At 57.7% G+C, this 17,071-nt stretch overlaps 1 protein-coding gene across 5 annotated transcripts in view; it reads right to left on the reverse strand.

The window, feature by feature from the left end:
* ST3GAL1 (ST3 beta-galactoside alpha-2,3-sialyltransferase 1) overlaps positions 1 to 17,071 on the reverse strand; it is a 95,643-nt gene that overhangs the window by 17,970 nt on the left and 60,602 nt on the right. For 3 of the 5 annotated variants that reach the window (XM_047074215.1, XM_047074216.1, XM_047074218.1), the window contains one exon: positions 1,452 to 2,366. In XM_047074215.1, the coding sequence (XP_046930171.1) occupies positions 1,452 to 1,763 (312 nt within the window). In that variant the 5' untranslated portion in view covers positions 1,764 to 2,366. Of the gene's footprint in view, positions 1 to 1,451; positions 2,367 to 2,712; positions 2,926 to 13,723; positions 17,019 to 17,071 lie in introns of those variants that run through there. The other 2 variants (XM_047074217.1, XM_047074219.1) reach the window with 2 other exon arrangements.

Here is a 17,071-nt window from a genome sequence, read left to right on the forward strand (position 1 = left end):
AAGTAAAAAAAAAGAGTTGCTGAAAAGGAAAGTCGGCTTCTTACAGGAAGCCCCCCCTGGTTTTCTCAGCCTTCACTCAACTCCACTTCTTAACAGGATACATGAAGGCCTTCATGAGCTAACGTCAATGGCCTCATGGCTCACACCCCACACCCCCCATTCGCATTCGGATTTTAGCCAGGACGCTCTATGCCTCCAGCAACCCCACCGGTCTTTCTCACGCCTCTAGGCCCATGCACCAAGCGGTCCCTCTGCCTGGAGAGCCCTTCCTCCGGTCCCCACCCGGACAACCTCTCTGAATCTTTTATGATGAGCGTGGCCACGGTCTCCTCCGACAGCCCCAGACCCAGGGTGGGGTTTGACGCCCCTCCTCTGCACCTGTGCATCTCCCGCGCTCCCTCCCAAGTACCGCTCTATCGCCCTGGCGTGCGGCTGTCCGTCTCCTCCCTCGCCACCCCTGCAACCCAAGAAAGGGAAGACTTTTCCATCTCCATATGCTGGCGCTTGGCATACAGGAAGGGCCCAAGGAATCTCCATGGGAGGAATTATTTCTTACTCCCCTTCAATCCACTTTGGGGCTCAACACCCGGAATAACCTTTCAGACCACTAGACCGGATCGCGGACGCCCCTGGCTAAGATCCACGGAGGCTCCCTGGTGCACACAGAACAAACCCGACGCCTCACCGTGGTGCCACCCACCTCCAGGCCAGCACACCCAGCGGGCGCCACCCCAGGGCCCCTGTGCTCGCTGCTGCCGTGACTCCGGCACGTTCTCCAGGCCCTTCCGTGGCCGGCGCCTCCCCTACCTCTGGGGCTTAGCTCAAGTCCTGCCTCCTCAGAGACCTTCCCCGACAGCCCCATGACGGAGCCCCCTGGCCCCTGGCTCCTCTCACAAACCTCCTCTGGTCTTCCTCAGGGCACTTCCCCCTGAGCTTGGCTTCTCCGTCTCGGATCTGTCTCTCTCGGCCAGAACAGAGTTCCAGGAGAGTAGGGACCGTGTCTCTTTTTTGCATCTCGATATCTAGCGGGTGGAGCGGTGGCCCTGCACAAACGTTATGACCACGTCCCAGCTCCCGAACTTGTGAAGGGGCGCTTGTGGAAAAGGGTCATGAACGAGCATCCTGGATTTAGAGGCCCCTGAACCAAGTAACAGGTGGCCTTAGAGAGAAAGGCAGAGAGAGAGAGACCAGAGACCCAGAGAGACCCAGAGGGGAGGGTCGTGTGAAGATGGCGGCTGAGCCTGGTGTGATGTGTCTGCTGTTTCAAACCACCCAGTTTGGGGCAGCCGTCTACGCAGACACAGGAAGCGAACGCAGAACGCTCTGCTCTGATCTACGCGTCGCGGGTCCCCGACCAATAGTTGTTGGGTGAATGAATGGGAGCCTGGCGGGGCCCCCCGGGGGCCCAGCCCCCGCCCAGTCCGGACCCACACCCAGTCCCCGGCTCTCACCAGCCACCAGCTGTAGGTGTCCTCCTCCAGGAGCGCGTTCTGGGCCGTGAGCAGCGGCTGCATGGACCGGTTGAACCTCTCGTCGAACCAGGGCGAGACCCTCTGCTGCCCGATGCAGCGGGCGCACGTGCAGGGCCTGTGCGCGTACTTCATGAACTTCTTGAAGTTCTCGGACAGCTCGACGACCATCTGCTTGGGGAACCAGGTGGTGGCCACCGTGGTGTGGGAGTAGTTCAGGAAGAAGGAGGTGAGGAAGATGAAGAGGACGAGGAGGGTAAGCACTTTGAGAGTCCTTTTCCTCACGGTCACCATTTCTGCTCTGTCCGGAAGGACGCCTCCCAGGGACGGGCTGGAGGAAATCACGCCCGGGAGCGGGGCGGTGGGGGGGGGGGGGGGACGCAGAAGAAAAATCCCAGAGACGGAGGCTCGGTCACAAGGCGAGGCGGGGACTCCCAGGGGGACTGCGGCCGACTTCGCTCCCGCGGGCCAGCGGCCACCCCAGTGTGCCGGACATCACCCTGTGACGGCCGGCGGCTAAGTGACCACTCGGGGTGAGGTTGATTCCCCTCGCATATAATCTGTCTTTCCAGGAGATAAGCAGGCGGCTTGGTCAGCAGTCCTTAAACAGCCAATAGTGTCTCTCGAAGCTTTAATCAAACTTAATAATATGATTTCCGTTCCCATCCAAAGGGGTTGAGGGGCAATTAATCTTTGTGACAGAGGCAGGGACTCTCGGAGGGGGGTGGTGGTGAGGACCTCAAAGGAAGGGTCACGGTGCAGGAGAGAGGGAAGGTGTCTTTGCCACCGTCCTCCGGAAGGGATGATGTGTGCTGATACTCAATTACAACCCGGTCTTTCCCACGCTGTCACCATTAAGCAGCCTGCTTGACGAAGGCACTGAGGGCCGTCTGTCTCCTGCACGGAAAAGGAGGAAGAAAACAGGGTGAAATCGCATTAGCTTGTTATAAAAACCCATCTCTCTCTCCTCACCTCCTCCAGGATGAGCTCCGTGATCTCCCACTCTGTTGTCAAGCCAAGAGGTGGGAGGCTACGGAGGGTTTACTCCCCGTCTTGAGCCTCGGGGTGTGCCTGGGGCTAACGGGATGTTGGCGCCTATTCCGCTAGGTTGCTAAGGGACACAGAAGCTGCCCCCCCCATCTCTCCACAGCCAGAGCCTTGTACATGTAAGCGTTCAACCGAAGTTTGTGAAATGAGTCAACAATGCACGAACAGCGCCAGGCACCCAGAGACCGCTACGCACGTGCTCCTTTCTCGCTCCTTCACTGTCCTTTGGATTCTGAATTCAACAACAATTCTACGCTTCCGCGCACCCCGGCATGCACGCTCTGCCGGTCAGCCTCAGCCCTTTGAAGCAGGCTTTCGATGGCCCAGGTTCAAGTTCTGGTTTACCAGCCCTGTGGTCTTGGGAAGTCTGTCAGTCTTCCCGGCCCTCAGTTTCCTCTTCTGAGAAATGGGAAAACGACACCCCCACTCAGAAGTGGTTAGAAAGGTAAGGTAAAATGCGACAGGCTGAGCTTCTGGGATGTTAGGTGACTGTTCAGCTTTTCTTTTCCTCTTTCCACGCATGACTGAATGAGGATTCTTGGATGATCCACTAAAAGCTGGACACGATGGTCGATCATTCTTGCGTACCTATCTCGTCCAAGAGTCCTCAAAGCGTACTGCCAGACAAACGGGGGTCCCCCGTTTTGTCCTCAGAATAAACAGGCTCAAGGAGACCACATGGCCTTCCGCAGGTCATGGGGAAAAGAGGAAGCAGGTCCTGAATCCAAATCCACACCCCTCTGATCCCACGCGCGGGGAGGGGAGTTCCAGGATCAAGGACTCTGCTCGGGAAGCGATACGCTATCTGGCAACTGGTCTTCGGCTGGAAGGGTGCACCGAAAGGGGGAGCAGATCTCATCAAAGGAAGCCGACAGGGACTCCTCGGATATGCATAGCACAAGTCCCCGGACGTCCCTGACCTTATGGCGGTCATACCTCTTCACTTGAGCATACTGACTCTGGTCTTTGCTTAGCATGTGTCCCCTGCCCCAGCCCCAATCTCCGTCGGGTCAATTCCTCCCCATCCCCGATGTGTAGATGCCACAGGTACATTTTTTTTCTAGGAAAGTAACGGTTGGAGGGCTATTGATTACTATAGAAAAAACGGGGGGGGGCAAAAATCAGATTAAATCCATAGCGCATTCCTGGAGACATCCAGGGCTCCAATGTGCTACCGCCCTCTACGACCTTCCCGATCTTCAGCCCAGCGGGCAAGGGGACATCTTGATTTGCCCAGTGCACACTTGTCACTGTTCAAAACAACCCCACTTGTCCTGGTGACCTACGGGTGTCCAGAGTTGTCCCTTCCGGCCACCCCCCCCCCCCCGGCCGGCTCTTCCAGGAGGAAGCAGCTCTGTCACTTGAGTTAGATTAACCTGCTTACCGTCAAGGGCGGGCTCGGATTTGACTTGGCTGGCAGGGGATTCCGGGCCCTCTCGGTCCAGGGATGGATGGGTATGTGTGCTAAGTCCTCCAGTCAGACTGAAACCCCTGACTTGCAGGAGGCGAAGAAACTTGATTTTGCTCTGGCTGTTTGATTTTTGGACATAAAAGTCAAGGTCGTGCTGGCCGGTTTAATGGCGCAAGCGGACGAAGCAAGGGCTGAGCGGGACCGGGGCAGGTGGTGCTGAACCCGGTCCGGCCTTACCTGCAGTCCGCCCCCCGCCTTAACATCTGCGTGACATGAGACAGGTAACAAAGCCCCTTTATTTTGTAAAGCAGATTGCTTCTCGCTTGAAGCGGTGCGACTGATCCACAGGTCAGAGCTGTCGCTGCCTTTGGGCTCCTGCCCAGGCTGACCCCACCGTGCGGAAAGACCACCCCGCCCTGTTTGACTCCCACTCATTCTTCAGGGATCAACCGGTGCGGACTCCTGGAAGAAGGCCCGCCTCCTCTCTGGCTTCCACAGCATGTGGCTTCATTCCGGGTGTCCTGTTTACTCATCTGTCTCCTCCCTGGGCCGGGAGCTCCACGAGGACGGGAACTCAGTCTCACTCACTGTTGGGTCCCCGTCACCTGGCACACACACACACGGCACAAAAGGAACGCCGAAGCAGATGCCGGGGAAGACAAAGAAAAGCAGAGATGGAGAATCAGAAGATGCTGATTCTCAACCAGGCCGTACCGCCCGTTTGCTGTGTGGCCGTGAACAAGTCACCTGCCCTCCCTGAACCGTTTCTTCAACGGGAAAACGGGGCTGGTATCACAGATTCTTTCCGCTTTGCTGGGCTGTCACCCAGGCAAGGCTTGTCCAGTCATCTGATCCACGCACTGCATGTTTTCTAGGGCTCTGCGATGCTCCAGGCTCTGGGATAGGTGGTTGGGACACATCAAGAAAGAGTCTAAGGTGGGAGGTTCCCAGGCAGATGCAAGGCCCTGGTGCCTTTGGGAGAAAGGAGGCTGGTCCACCTGGATCGATGTGGAGGAGAGGAACAGGCATGTGTGAGGGTGGGGTGGAGAGCACGGGACTGTGGAAGCCACTAGAAAGGCTAAGTTTGCTCAGAGTGACATGGGGACCCGCCGACACCAAGGGCAGAGACAAAGTCACTCAAATAGAGGACTGTTGGACCGCACGGATCAAATAAAGTTCTGAATGAGCTGTCAGGGTCCCTACAAGGTCCTGGCTCCATGGGACAGATATTCATGCTCTGAGCTGATGCTGGGCTGGAGTGAGGGGGGGAACAGAGGGCAAGGCTGGGCTACAGAAGCAGGGGAACCACAACACCCTCCTCCCGTCCACTCAGCACGTCCCGGTAGCCGCATCTCCGAGGCCAGAGCGTTCGCCCGGATCCCATCCCAGCAGAGACCTTCTGTGCCAGCATCAGTGAGTGCTTTCCAAAGCCCTCGCTTGCACGGCAACGGAAAAGCGAGAACACCCTTCCACCCCTTCCCCGGCCCCGGGGAAGAAACAAGGAAAGCGTGACTGCCCTCTACTCCAGTAAGTGACGCAGCCTGTGACACACGGGCGAAAGCCAGCCCTGCTCCCGGGAGCGGAACCCGGACCAAGATGCCACGGGCCTGAGACCTCCGCGCGCGCGTGGAGAGAGAGGCCGGACACACCTCCCCCAGGGACACGGCCCCCTGGCCCGCCTGCAGAGTGACGGGCACCTCTCAACCACGTGCTGGAGGACAAGCCCGCTCCCTTTAGTCGCACTTTGCAGATACCGCGTCTCTTACGAATCGGACAGCGGCATCCCTGTGCCTCGCCAGCCTATCGGTGCCGTTTCCCAACAGTGTTCGCTCACGTCGCATCTCTGCGTGACATTTTGGCCATCCTCGCGATATTTCAACCTTTTTCACTATTAGATTTGTTAAGATGGCCCGTGACCAGTGATTACGGCGGGCTGAAAGCTCAAATGAGGGTTAGCACTTTTTAACAGAAAAGGATTTCTACGTTAAGGTATGCACCTTGTTTTTTTAAGGCATAGTGCTACTGCACACATAACAGACTCCCCCGGTGGAAGTATAACTTCTGTACGCTCCAGAAAACTCATTTGACTCACTTTGTTACGATATCCACTGGATCGCGCTGAACTGAACTCTCGAGATCCCCACGGTATGCCTGTACTGGAGGAGGCACGGAGAACGTGTATGTGACAGTCTAAAGGGGTCACTGGCACAATGGTGACACACGTTAGCACCTTTTCAAGGATCCAGAAAGTCACGATTTCCCTCAAGACGGTGCTGAGCAAGGATAAACCTCTCTGGCAACAGGGAGAGGCTGGCGATGACCAGCCACTGACAGATGAGCTGTTTTAAATGCTTGGAAAGCCTGGTGAGTGAACCGCACGGGTTTCTGTTCCGTTCACGCCTGCCGCGGTGCACAGATTCCCCCAAGGCTGGGATGCCCCCGGCTCTCCGCAGAGCCCCCGCAGGAGAGCTGCCAGTGAAATGACCAAGGGGGCGAGTCGATGGGTGGGTACAACAGCACGTCGCATGGAGAAGTGCAGTGCTGCCCTCCGTGTGGACCCCCTCCATGTGGACCCCCCTCCGTGTGGATCCCCACACAACCGGGCCAAATGGATAATCATGCTTATTTTCCTGACATGGGAAACTGAGGCTCAGAGAAGGCAAGTGACTCGTCTAAGGTCACACAGAGCGATGGTGGCAGAGCCAGCACTCTGCCCCCGCCTTCTGCTGCTCCTTCTAGATCTTTCTCTACAGCCACAGCTACTCCTCTATTTCATCAACACCTGCTCTCATCTTCGTCACCTCCTTTCTCGTCATTTCTTTGGGCTTGAAATCTGTCGTCTTTCCAATTTCTTGAGACACATACTACCTTGCCATGCCCTCTCCCTCTGCATCTAATGTCTTTGAATTAGGTATTGCATTCATTTCAGTTATTGTATTTTTCAGTTCTAGAATTTCCATCTGAGCCAAACTTTTATGGGTTCTTGTTTTCTTCAGGTGAGATTCCCCCTCTTGTCTATCGTCCTGCAATTATTCACCACATTTATTTTAAAGACCATCATGTCTGTCCCTTGTGACATTTGGAGAACATGTGGGTCTACTTCTATTGTCTGTTTTCTCTCTTTATTTCTCTTCCATCATTTGGTTCTGTCTCCCGGCATGCCTGGTAACTGTGCATACTGTATGTGCCAAAAGCACAGAGGCCCTGGAACAGGCTGTCCTTATTCGGAGAGGAACGTGAGCAGGGACTTTGTTCCAGTTGGTGACTGGGATGAGTGGGGCCACGCTCTAGTTTTCACAGTGACTGGTCATTTCTGGTTTGCCCTCACTCAGAGGCCCTTCTCAAAGGATAGCGGGGATGTCTACCCAGGTCCCTCCTCCTTGCCTGCTCTCACCTCCGATTTCTGTCTCCCCTGCACTGTGAGGTTATCAGAAGCGGGGTCCAGCCTTTTAACCTCTCGGCTGCTGTTTTCGGCTTGGTTTCTCGGGGTCTGGTCCCGTGCAACTGAAATACTGGTAAATGCCTTGGAAGGAAGAAAAGGTTCAGGACGATCCCTCTTTTCTCTCTGGTTCCTTTTGCTCTAGGTTCTTGGTCACTTAGGGTTGGGCTGACCTGGTGGTCCCGAGTTCCATTTTTAATTTAATTAGTTTTACTCCCAGCCTTGTGAGACGGCCCAACACGGAGCTGTTGTTCTCTGCTTGTCTCTGGAGCCTCCTACGAGCCAGCACGTCCCTCAGGCAGGAAGGCCGCACGATGTAAGACTCAAGCCCTTCTTCTCCCTTCTCTCTCGATCTTCCTCTCTCAAGTCCTGGCTGCCTTGGCTGCTCTCTTAACACCTTCAAAGAGCTGGATTTCTTTTCTTTTCTTTTTTTTTTTTAAATGTTCATTTATATTTGGCAGGGGGGGCACAGAATCCGAAGCAGGCTCCAGGCTCCGAGCTGTCAGCACAGAACCCGATGCGGGGCTCAAACTCACGAGCTGTGAGATCACGACCTGAGCCAAAGTCGGACGCTTAACCGACTGAGCCACCCAGGTGCCCCTCAAAGAGCTGGATTTCTGTCTCATCCGGCTTTGATAGTCCCCGGTGGGAGAAATGGTCTACAAGCTTCCTCCACAGCTGCAAGTGGAGGCCACAGTCTTTCCTCTGCTTCTCTGATGCCTGGTGCCTGGCACAGCTTCCTGGGTGCATCAGGTGCTTGGCAAACCTGGAGGAGGGGGTGGGGCCCAAAGAAGCCCCAGGGGTGCCACACAGATTGCATCGCCTCATACCAGCGGGGTGGGCAGATGGACAGGTGGAGGGCTGCGGCTGCCTCTCTCGTCTGCCACCCCCTTCCCCGGTTCCGTCTGCTTTCACTTGGCCTCCGCACACACCAGCTTCAGGAGGCACAGCGAGGAGGACTTCCCAGCTCAACCCACCCCGAGAGCATGACGAGCGGTTACGGGGACTTAGCGTCCACGAGGCTTTGGGTCATTGGAAACTGGCTCCCACTAACGTCCCGGCCTTTGGGGGTCCCGGCGGCTTCGCCTGGGGGCCCAGGGTGGCATGAAACAGGAACTAGCTGGTGAAGGGTCCCATCGCTTCTAGCAAAGAAGATCCCTTCTCCCCTGAACTGCTACCCAGCCCCGGCCTGTTCACTGGACACTTGGAATCCACCTCGTCTGGTTCTGTGAGGCACCTGCTAGTGAGTCATGGTCAACAGCTGTCGGAAGAACGACACAGACAGACCCGGGTTCGAATCCCGATTCCTTCCATTCCTGCTCGTGTGCTCTTGAGAATTCCTCCTATTCCTGGTCGTGTGCTCATGGAAAAGGCACTTCATTGCTCTGATACTGGTGTGGATCCAAGAAGCAGGACTAATAGTGCCCACACAGGAGGGCTGTGGTAGATTTAAAAGGACGCGCACAGAAGCGATCAGCCGGTCTCGCACAGAGGCGGTGCATTATAAACATCAATTCTCTGCCCTCCCTAAGGTTCAGGCCTTCATTTATTTAAAAAAAAAAAAAAATCCGACAGAACCCCTGGTTTGCCCTCCTGGCAGGCTTATTTAAAAGAACAAATGAGGGGCGCCTGGGTGGCGCAGTCGGTTAAGCATCCGACTTCAGCCAGGTCACGATCTCGCGGTCCGGGAGTTCGAGCCCCGCATCAGGCTCTGGGCTGATGGCTCAGAGCCTGGAGCCTGCTTCCGGTTCTGTGTCTCCCTCTCTCTCTCTGCCCCTCCCCCGTTCGTGCTCTGTCTCTTTCTGTCCCAAAAATAAATAAACGTTGAAAAAAAAAATTAAAAAAAAAAAAAATAAAAGAACAAATGAAATCGGGCATGAACAACCCCGGGGGCATCATGAAAATGATGCTTCCAGCTTGCTGCATTCGTGATGCCCGTTCCTTAAAGGGCTGCTCCCTATTCTACTGGCCACGACCCCCGAGGACCTGCAGGGAAGGGGTCCCAAAGCCACGAAGGGGCTAGCAGCCGGCAAAGTATATGGAGTCCACACCGCCCCAATTCTCTGCGCAAAGGTTAGTCTGTAGAGCATCAACCTTGTCCACACGCGAGGGCATCCTGCTGTTTGCACGGCCCGCTAGGCTGGGTCCAGTCCACTGGAGTGAGGACTCTTTCCTCCCTCCTCAGTGTCCCCCCAGGGCCTGAAAGTTTGGGAACCACGTTTCCCAGCTTCCCCTGCCTGTAGGGCTCCGGATGCGGTTGAGATTCGGGCCAGTAGTAGTTGGACGGGCAAAAGGGAGGCAGGACCATCCTCCTTCCCACAGGGATGGGTGCTGCTTCGCGGTCTGAACCTTGGGCCCAGAACCACCTGCCTCCCTCACTTCCGGGCTGCTGACTTCCTGTAGTTTCCTGGCCTCTGGACCTCGGCCTGGAGGAGTAGGGCCAAAATACCCAAGGACTGCGCTCCTGTCACCTTTCCAGCAACTTTGCAAGCACCAGATCCTGCGAATCCAACCCGCCTGCTTAAAACTTCTGTCTGTCTTCCCCTATAAGTGTGGGGATAAGCATGGAACCTACCTCTCAGGGCTGGACCGAGAAAAGCAGGAGTCAGTGCAGGTCAATGGCTTAGAGCGGCGCCCAAGCACATCCCGAGCGCTCTCTGGGCTTTAGGGTTTATTATTTCAGTGGGTTCCGTTTTCTTGCACGGACTACACCCCACCTTACATCTCTGCCCCACTTCTTCTGACAGATGTAGAGGCTGAGCTCGCAGAGGGGAAATGACTCGTCCAATGACACAGGGCAATGGCACCAGAGCTCAGAGGAGAGCCAGGCCCCAGATTCCCAGACGTGCCTGGCTCCGGAGACAGAAGTGCTCTGTTCATGCAGCTGCGCTGGCGAAAGGAGCTCGGAAGGCGTTGCGGGCTGAGCCCAAGCAGGGAGAGAACCAGCAGAGGCCCAGGTGGTCCAGCTGCTGCAGCCAGGGGCGAGGCCCTGCGGGAAAATCCGAACCTGAGCCCCTGGGACGGTGACCCCAGGGACATTACGTGGGCTGCCTGAGCTTCCAGTCTGCCGTCTGTAAATGGGGGGTAAAATCCAGCCCTGCCTCTGAGGTGGTTTAACAGGAAGGAGGCGTTCTCTCTGCCGGACCCTATTCTAAGCAGGACGGCAGGTCAAACTGCCCGAGCCCACGACCCTCCTGCTGCCGGGACGGGGTATCATCTCCATCTTTCCGAGGCGGGAACAGAGGCTCACGGCAGACAGGTCACCTGCCCCAGACCGTCCACTGGTGGGTGGTGAAGGGGCAGGCAGAGCCCGGCGGGTGGCGCCCAGGGGTCTGCCCTGCCCTGAGCCTGGTGTGGGGGGTGCAGGGGAGGGTGAGAGGCCCCGCCGGGCAGGGGAGAGAGCGAGACCTCCCTGCTTGTTTGGTTCTCTCCCTGGGGGGCTCGCTCCAGCTCCTCTCCACCCACTCTGAGTCACCAACAAAGCTGGCAGCTGTATCCCCACAGCCCGGCCGGGCCTGGACCGGCCCCAAGCCTCTCCCCTCCCCTGGGGCAGGAAGGACCGACCAGCCAAGCTACAACCGTTCCCTGCACAAACTATCAGCCGGGAGGAACCGGGCCACGACGAGCGGAGGCCTGAGTGGTGGCCCCGGGCACGCAGAGGCAAATGGGGGTCATGACAGGCTCCCCGACACGCAGGGTAGGGTGTGGCTATTTCTCTCTTTGCGGAGTAAAAACCAGGCCCGATGAAGCCGGCCAGCAACTGTGCTCACCTTGAGGCCTCTCTCCTCGCTCTGGGCTTCCCAGAGGACAGAGGACAACGGAGACGGCCCCCCCCCACTCTGGGGCAGGAGCCCTGCAGTCCGGCAGTGACACTGAGTCACCTCAGGACTTCAGGCGAGTCCACATCCCTGGGCCTCAGTGCCCCGTCTGTACGACGGGACAATGATGCATCCCCTGCACACCCCAGACTCGGTGAAGAGAGAAAAAAAATAACGCACACGAGGTCAGCGTGGACAGCCACTTCCCAAAGGGACGGGTCGCCGCCATGTTACGAAAACGTTACCCAGAACGCTGAATATGTACCAGGGATCAGAATCGGTGCTAAGGGTTTAAGGATATAGAAAGCGTCCAGAATGATCCTGACCCTCAGTAAATGCCAGTCGTTACCAACATTAACATCGGGGAGATTTCACCCCGCCCTGGTGTCATCACACGTGTGAGAAACCAAACAAGCATGCGTTGTGGGGGGAGGGGTGGGGTTCAGATGGAGGGAGCGCCCTGTGCGGAGCGGACGCCTCACTCCGATTTGCACCCCGCCACCTGCCGTGCAGATCCCGTCTCGCCCTCGGATTCTTGCAGGCAACAATGACTGGGCACAGGCCATGTGGCCGCAGCTCTGTTACGTGCCGGTCAAACCAACGGTTCGGGAAAGCCAATGACCTTCATCCTCGCCCTCCTGGAACTTAACATTACAGAGTGAGGCGGAGGCTGCCATAACCAAGGAATCACCCAGGGAACTGTGAAAAGGGGTGGTGGTTCAACTCTGTGCATCCGCTCAGCTAGGCCATGGCGCCCAGTTGCCCGGTCAAAACACGAGCCTCGGCGTCGTTGGGAGGGCGGTTTAGAGACGTGGCCGCCATCTATCATCAATTTGACTTTAAACAAAGAAGATCAGCCTCCAAAATGTGGTGGGCCTCATCTAATCAGTTGAAGGCCTTCAGTGCAAAAACGGAGGCTTCCCGGAGAAGGAATTTTGTCTCAAAGCTGTGCCAGGGAGAGGCGCCTGGGTGGCTCAGTCAGTTGAGCATGCGGCTCTTGAGTTTTGGCTCAGGTCACGATCCCAGGGTCGTGGGACTGAGCCCTGCGTAGGGGCTCAGTGCAGAGCATGCTTGAGATTCTCTCTCTCTCTCTCTCTCTCTCTCTCCCCCTCTGCCCTTCTCCCCCACTCTTGCTCTAGACAAACAGACACACAAATAAAGGAAGCCTGAGGCTTCCATGACAGATGGGTAACTAGGCAGAGAAGACAAGAGCCTCCGGACTGGGGAAGCTGCAGGTGCGAAAGGTGTCTCGGGGAGAGCAGGTGAGTCTGAAGGAACTGAAAGAGAGAAGTCCACGCAGAACAGAAACCCAGAGCGCAAGATGCAAAACGGAGCTGGAGGGCGGGCGTGGGCCGGGCCCAAGGGCTGGGGTGACATCCCGGGAGTCGCAGGAAGCCCCTGCAGGGTTTGACACAGTGAGGCTTGCAGACCAGGCTCAGGGAGGTCAAGGCTTGCCTAAGTCCCGCTGCAAGGAGGCCAAATCGGGGCTGACGGAACGGCCATCCCCTCTTGGCCCTGCAGGCCAGGGAGCACAGAACGCGTGCACCCAGGCCTTCTGGGGGTTCAGGGGCAGAGCTGGGCGTCCGGGCTTTCCCTCCAGATGTTTCTTCCACCTTCCCCACGTGCTTTGCGCCCGGGGGGCGGGCCTTAGGGTCGCATCTATGGGCTCCCACTCCGGCTGGCTTCCTGTGGGTTTGGCCCAGGGGAACGAACACAGGCAGGAGACTGGAGGGACAGGGGGCAGAGATTCGGGGCTCCGGCCCCTCCGTGCGTCCACCAGCTCTGTCTTGGGATCTCGGCAACATCTCCGTCCTTAACCTCTCACCCCCTCAGCCCTAGAGCTGGAAATCCCCCACTGTTTCCATCCCTGGGGACAGCACCGCCCTGTGGTCTCTCTACCCCAGACCACATCCTGGTAAATAACCCTTCCCTCAAGCCGCCCTCAGTGGCCCACGTGGAGTGCAATGCATCCTGCTGGCAGGTGCAGCCCTCCCCACCCCGGCCGGTCCTGTACCAACAGCCCCAGGAGGTGCCCCACGGGCGGCCCTGCCCCCCACTTCTAGGAACAGCCCTGGCAACCTCAGAGGATTCGCGTGAAGAGCTGGTTGGGGCCAGCTGGATACCCAGAGCCTTGGCAACCCTCCTACCTTGGGTTAGCTGATCTTTCTGGAACTTTCCCAACCCCGTTCCCACTGCTGCCCAGGAGCTCACCCACTGGGAGGTCTTCTGCGGAGCCCAGCGGCTCTCTGGGGGCAGGTACCCTCCACTCCGCTTTGCAGGGGTGGGGGTAGTGAGGCTCTGAGATGCGAAGCTTTCCCAAGGCTGCACGGCTTCTTAGGGAAGCCAGGGTGTGAGAGAGGCAGTTCCAGGCCCTTTGGGGAAGGTACGACTATCAATACCATTTTACAGACGGGACAGCTGAGGCCCTCGGCCTTAGGATACTGTCTCAAGGTCACAGGGCTAGGAAGGGCGGGGCTGACGCCCGAGGCCGCTCTTCTCTTCAGTGCTGCTATGCCCAGCCTCTCACGGGGCCTCTTACCTGTGGGGACACCTGTACTTTACTGCCCACACCAGGGGGCCTGTCTCTCTTCACCTCCAGACGGCGAGGCCAGACTGGGATCCCACACGTGGCAGTTCACACGTGTAACTCTCTGCTCCGCACGCCCAAGGGCCCCGGTGACTCGGAAGTGCTGGGCTGATGACAACCGGAGAAAGAAGGGAGGCTCCATGGAGGAGGTGTCTGCGGAGACCGAGGAGGTGGAGAGGGTGGGGTCCCAAAAAGTGCACGGCGGCTGGAGCGGCGGCAGTGGTGATGATGGGGGCATCTCGGCGCAGTTACGGAAATCAGGGTGCCCTTCTGAGTGGCTGCGGTGGGCAGGCGGGGTGGGGGGGTAGTCTTTTGGAATGTAGACTTGAGATAAAGGCATTGGGAGCCACTGATGGTTGGTGAGCAGCACAGAGCAGTGATGCGACTGGCATATGGAAACGAGACTGGATGGGGTGCACACGGCGTCCCCTGGAGACTGAAGACGAGCCCTGTCTCTATCTTGGTGGCTTCAGAAGCTCATCTCCTTTGGGACCTGAGTCTCCCCACTCCTTCCCGCGCTGACTCGACGGTTCGCCCGGGTCCCCCACACCCAGGCGGTGCTGACAGGTCGAGAGAGCCCCCTTCTTGCGGTTGGAAATCCTCCTCTCCTTACCCTGGTACCTCTTGCCTGCTCCTTTGCTGGGGGGCGGCTGGAGGGAAAAACACAGATTCCTTGGAGCACAAACAGTGGTTCAGAATGGGACGTTTGGAGACGTGCCCGTGAGAAACACGATTAAGCGGGATTAGGGTCAGACGAGAAGGAGTGGATATATTTTCATATTTTCAGCCGCACAAAAGGAATGCAAATCCGCAAATCTTCTTATGCGTGTAGACTGAGCCGTGCTCAATTCAGAGTCTGAAGACAGCCACGCAACGTGCAGAGCATGTAACACGGTTGGGGCTGCATGTCGAGGCTCACGCCTGCCCCCAGAAAGAAAGAGATCTCCCGATCTAGGTGGTGCAGAAGTCCCGACAAAGGAAAGACTATTCAGGACTCTGAGACCCCCGCCCCAGCCCTGCCTCGGGGGTCTGTCGCTGGTTCTAAAGGGCTCTTGGGTACCTGACAGGTGGAGTCCTGGCGGGTTTGGCGGGAAGGTTTAGACAGCTGACAGGTAGGTACCTTGAAGACATAACGTTCCTCCCGGGCTCCGACTTCCAAGGAGAGATTTTTTTAACTCTTAATGTGCACGGGCATCACAAAGGCTCCTGAAAGAGTTAAGGTGACGATCTCCAGTGACATCCAGAATGGGGATTCAGACTACAGGATAAACCCCAGCGGCCAGTATGGCGAGAGGAGCCCAGCATCCATCGGGGTTCGGAGACGGGCAGGAGCCCTAGGCAAGCACGAGCCTGGCACAAACCATCCCCAGAAAACAAGGGTTGAGGGGTTTCAGGGTGGCCAGTGGGGTCACTGGGATACAGCTGTCCTGCCTTAGCCCCCCCAGAGCCCCACCGGGGAGGAGAGGAAGGGCAGCTGTCATCAGGAAGGGCCACCCATTCAATTCCACAGCACGCTGGGCCCAAGTCATCTGTATGGGTCCCCCTACCCTGAGCCCGCACTGGGGGTTGGGGGGACATCTTGCCCCGTTGACAAGGGACTTCGGAGCAGCTCACGGGGAGGACTGGGAACACGGGTGCCTGGAGCAGGTGGGCGAGGGTCACGTCGTGGGCTGGAGGGCCTTCGGCGCAGCTGAAACCAGGCAGCACCGGTGAGGCTCAACGCAAGAATCCAACGGCACTGGGCAGCCGGGGGCAGCAGAGGTCCAGAGAGTAGGGCACAGAGGCCGGGGGTGACCCGGCACACGGCGGGAAGGTGGGGGAGGCGTCCCGGAGCTGGTGAGTCGTGGAGAAATCCACGCGAATGCAGGTCGGGAAGGAGGCCCGGACACCTGCTCCTGACGTCCACGACGTGTGCCGGTAGCCGGTTGCACGTCTCTGCCGGGGCTCATTCAATCTTCGCAACAGCCCGGCAGAGCGATGGCGTTTCACCTTGAAGGCTGAGGGCACGTGCTCAAGGGCAGCCAGCAAAGGCTGGGCCCCAGATCCGACCTGGGCTGAAAGCCTGTGCTGTGTGTCCTGTGCCTGCCGCGATGCCACACCCTGTGGTGTTCGTATTTGAAACCGCGTAGGGAGATGCTGGGGACGGGGAACACCCAGCCGGCTCTCTCCTCTTGTCATTCCTATTAACTCACTGAATCCGTTCAGATGTCCATTTTGCGGATGAGAAAACGGACGACCAGGGAGGTTAAGCCGCTTGGCCCAGAGTCGTACATTTCAGAAACGAGAAGCCCAAAGGTGACCCAAGCAAGCGCAGCCACAAACCCGGAGCTTTTCGAGCTACGTATCTGCCCTTCAGGTGACAGAGCCCATCACCTCCCCTGAGGGTGCGTCCACACGGGCGGGGGGGACTGTCTCCACTCCGCCCTACTCCCCCTGACCCCCCACAAGGTGCACACAGCTGCCACTCACCCTCTATCCGTGGAGGAGGCAGGCAGGGCAGGAGAGAGGGGACGAGCGAGCCTCGCTGACCCACAGGACAGAGAACGCCCTTGCGGCCGGGGCGCCAGGTGGGCATTCAACACTGGGAGTCCCCCGCCCACCCCCCATCTGTGTCTCTGCTGAGTCCTGGGGGCGGGAGACTGCACGGCTCGTCCCCGGCTGCCCGTCAAAGGGCTTCCCACTCAGGGAACACAGCACCTTTCACAGCACTTTCTTGTTCTGCCCAATTTGCTTTCAAACAGGTGTCCTTTCATCTCCTCCAGGGCAGCGGTGAGAGACGGACTTTGAAAAGGCTGGCGGCCATCCCGGGGTCTCAGAGAGACCAAGGCTGGACGGGGGGTGGGGGGGGCCCGGCACGATTCTGGGCGTAGCGGAACATACACAGCACGGGGCAGGAATGGCGACCCAAAGTGCCAGCCCGCAGATTCTGCCAGCTGGGGGACCTCGGGAAGCCTTCCGTGCCTTGGTGTGTCTGGAGAGGGGCTGTCCCACAGGCTTCCGTTCGTACTTGTCTTTGGCCTTCTGGGGTCCTGACCCTTTACACCTTCTCCTTCCCCGTCCCAGTGAGTGACCAACACTGTCCTTTACTGGGGAAGACACTACCGGGTGGATTTTGCATCTGTGTGTGTGTGTGTGTGTGTGTGTGTGTGTGTGTGTATGTTGTGGACCACAGCTTCATAGCAAACATTTCTATGATCCATAGAGAAAAGGAATAATCATCAAAAACCTGGAAAGAGGAGCTATCAGGATGGGTTTGCTTCCTCTTTGCTGTGTATCGGCGTGTTATGGTTTCAAACCCAC

The sequence above is a fragment of the Lynx rufus genome, unplaced genomic scaffold (assembly GCF_022079265.1).
Source record: "Lynx rufus isolate CCGP_SWC_20201006 ecotype Redwood Valley unplaced genomic scaffold, mLynRuf1.p SCAF_12, whole genome shotgun sequence".
NCBI lineage: Eukaryota > Metazoa > Chordata > Mammalia > Carnivora > Felidae > Lynx > Lynx rufus.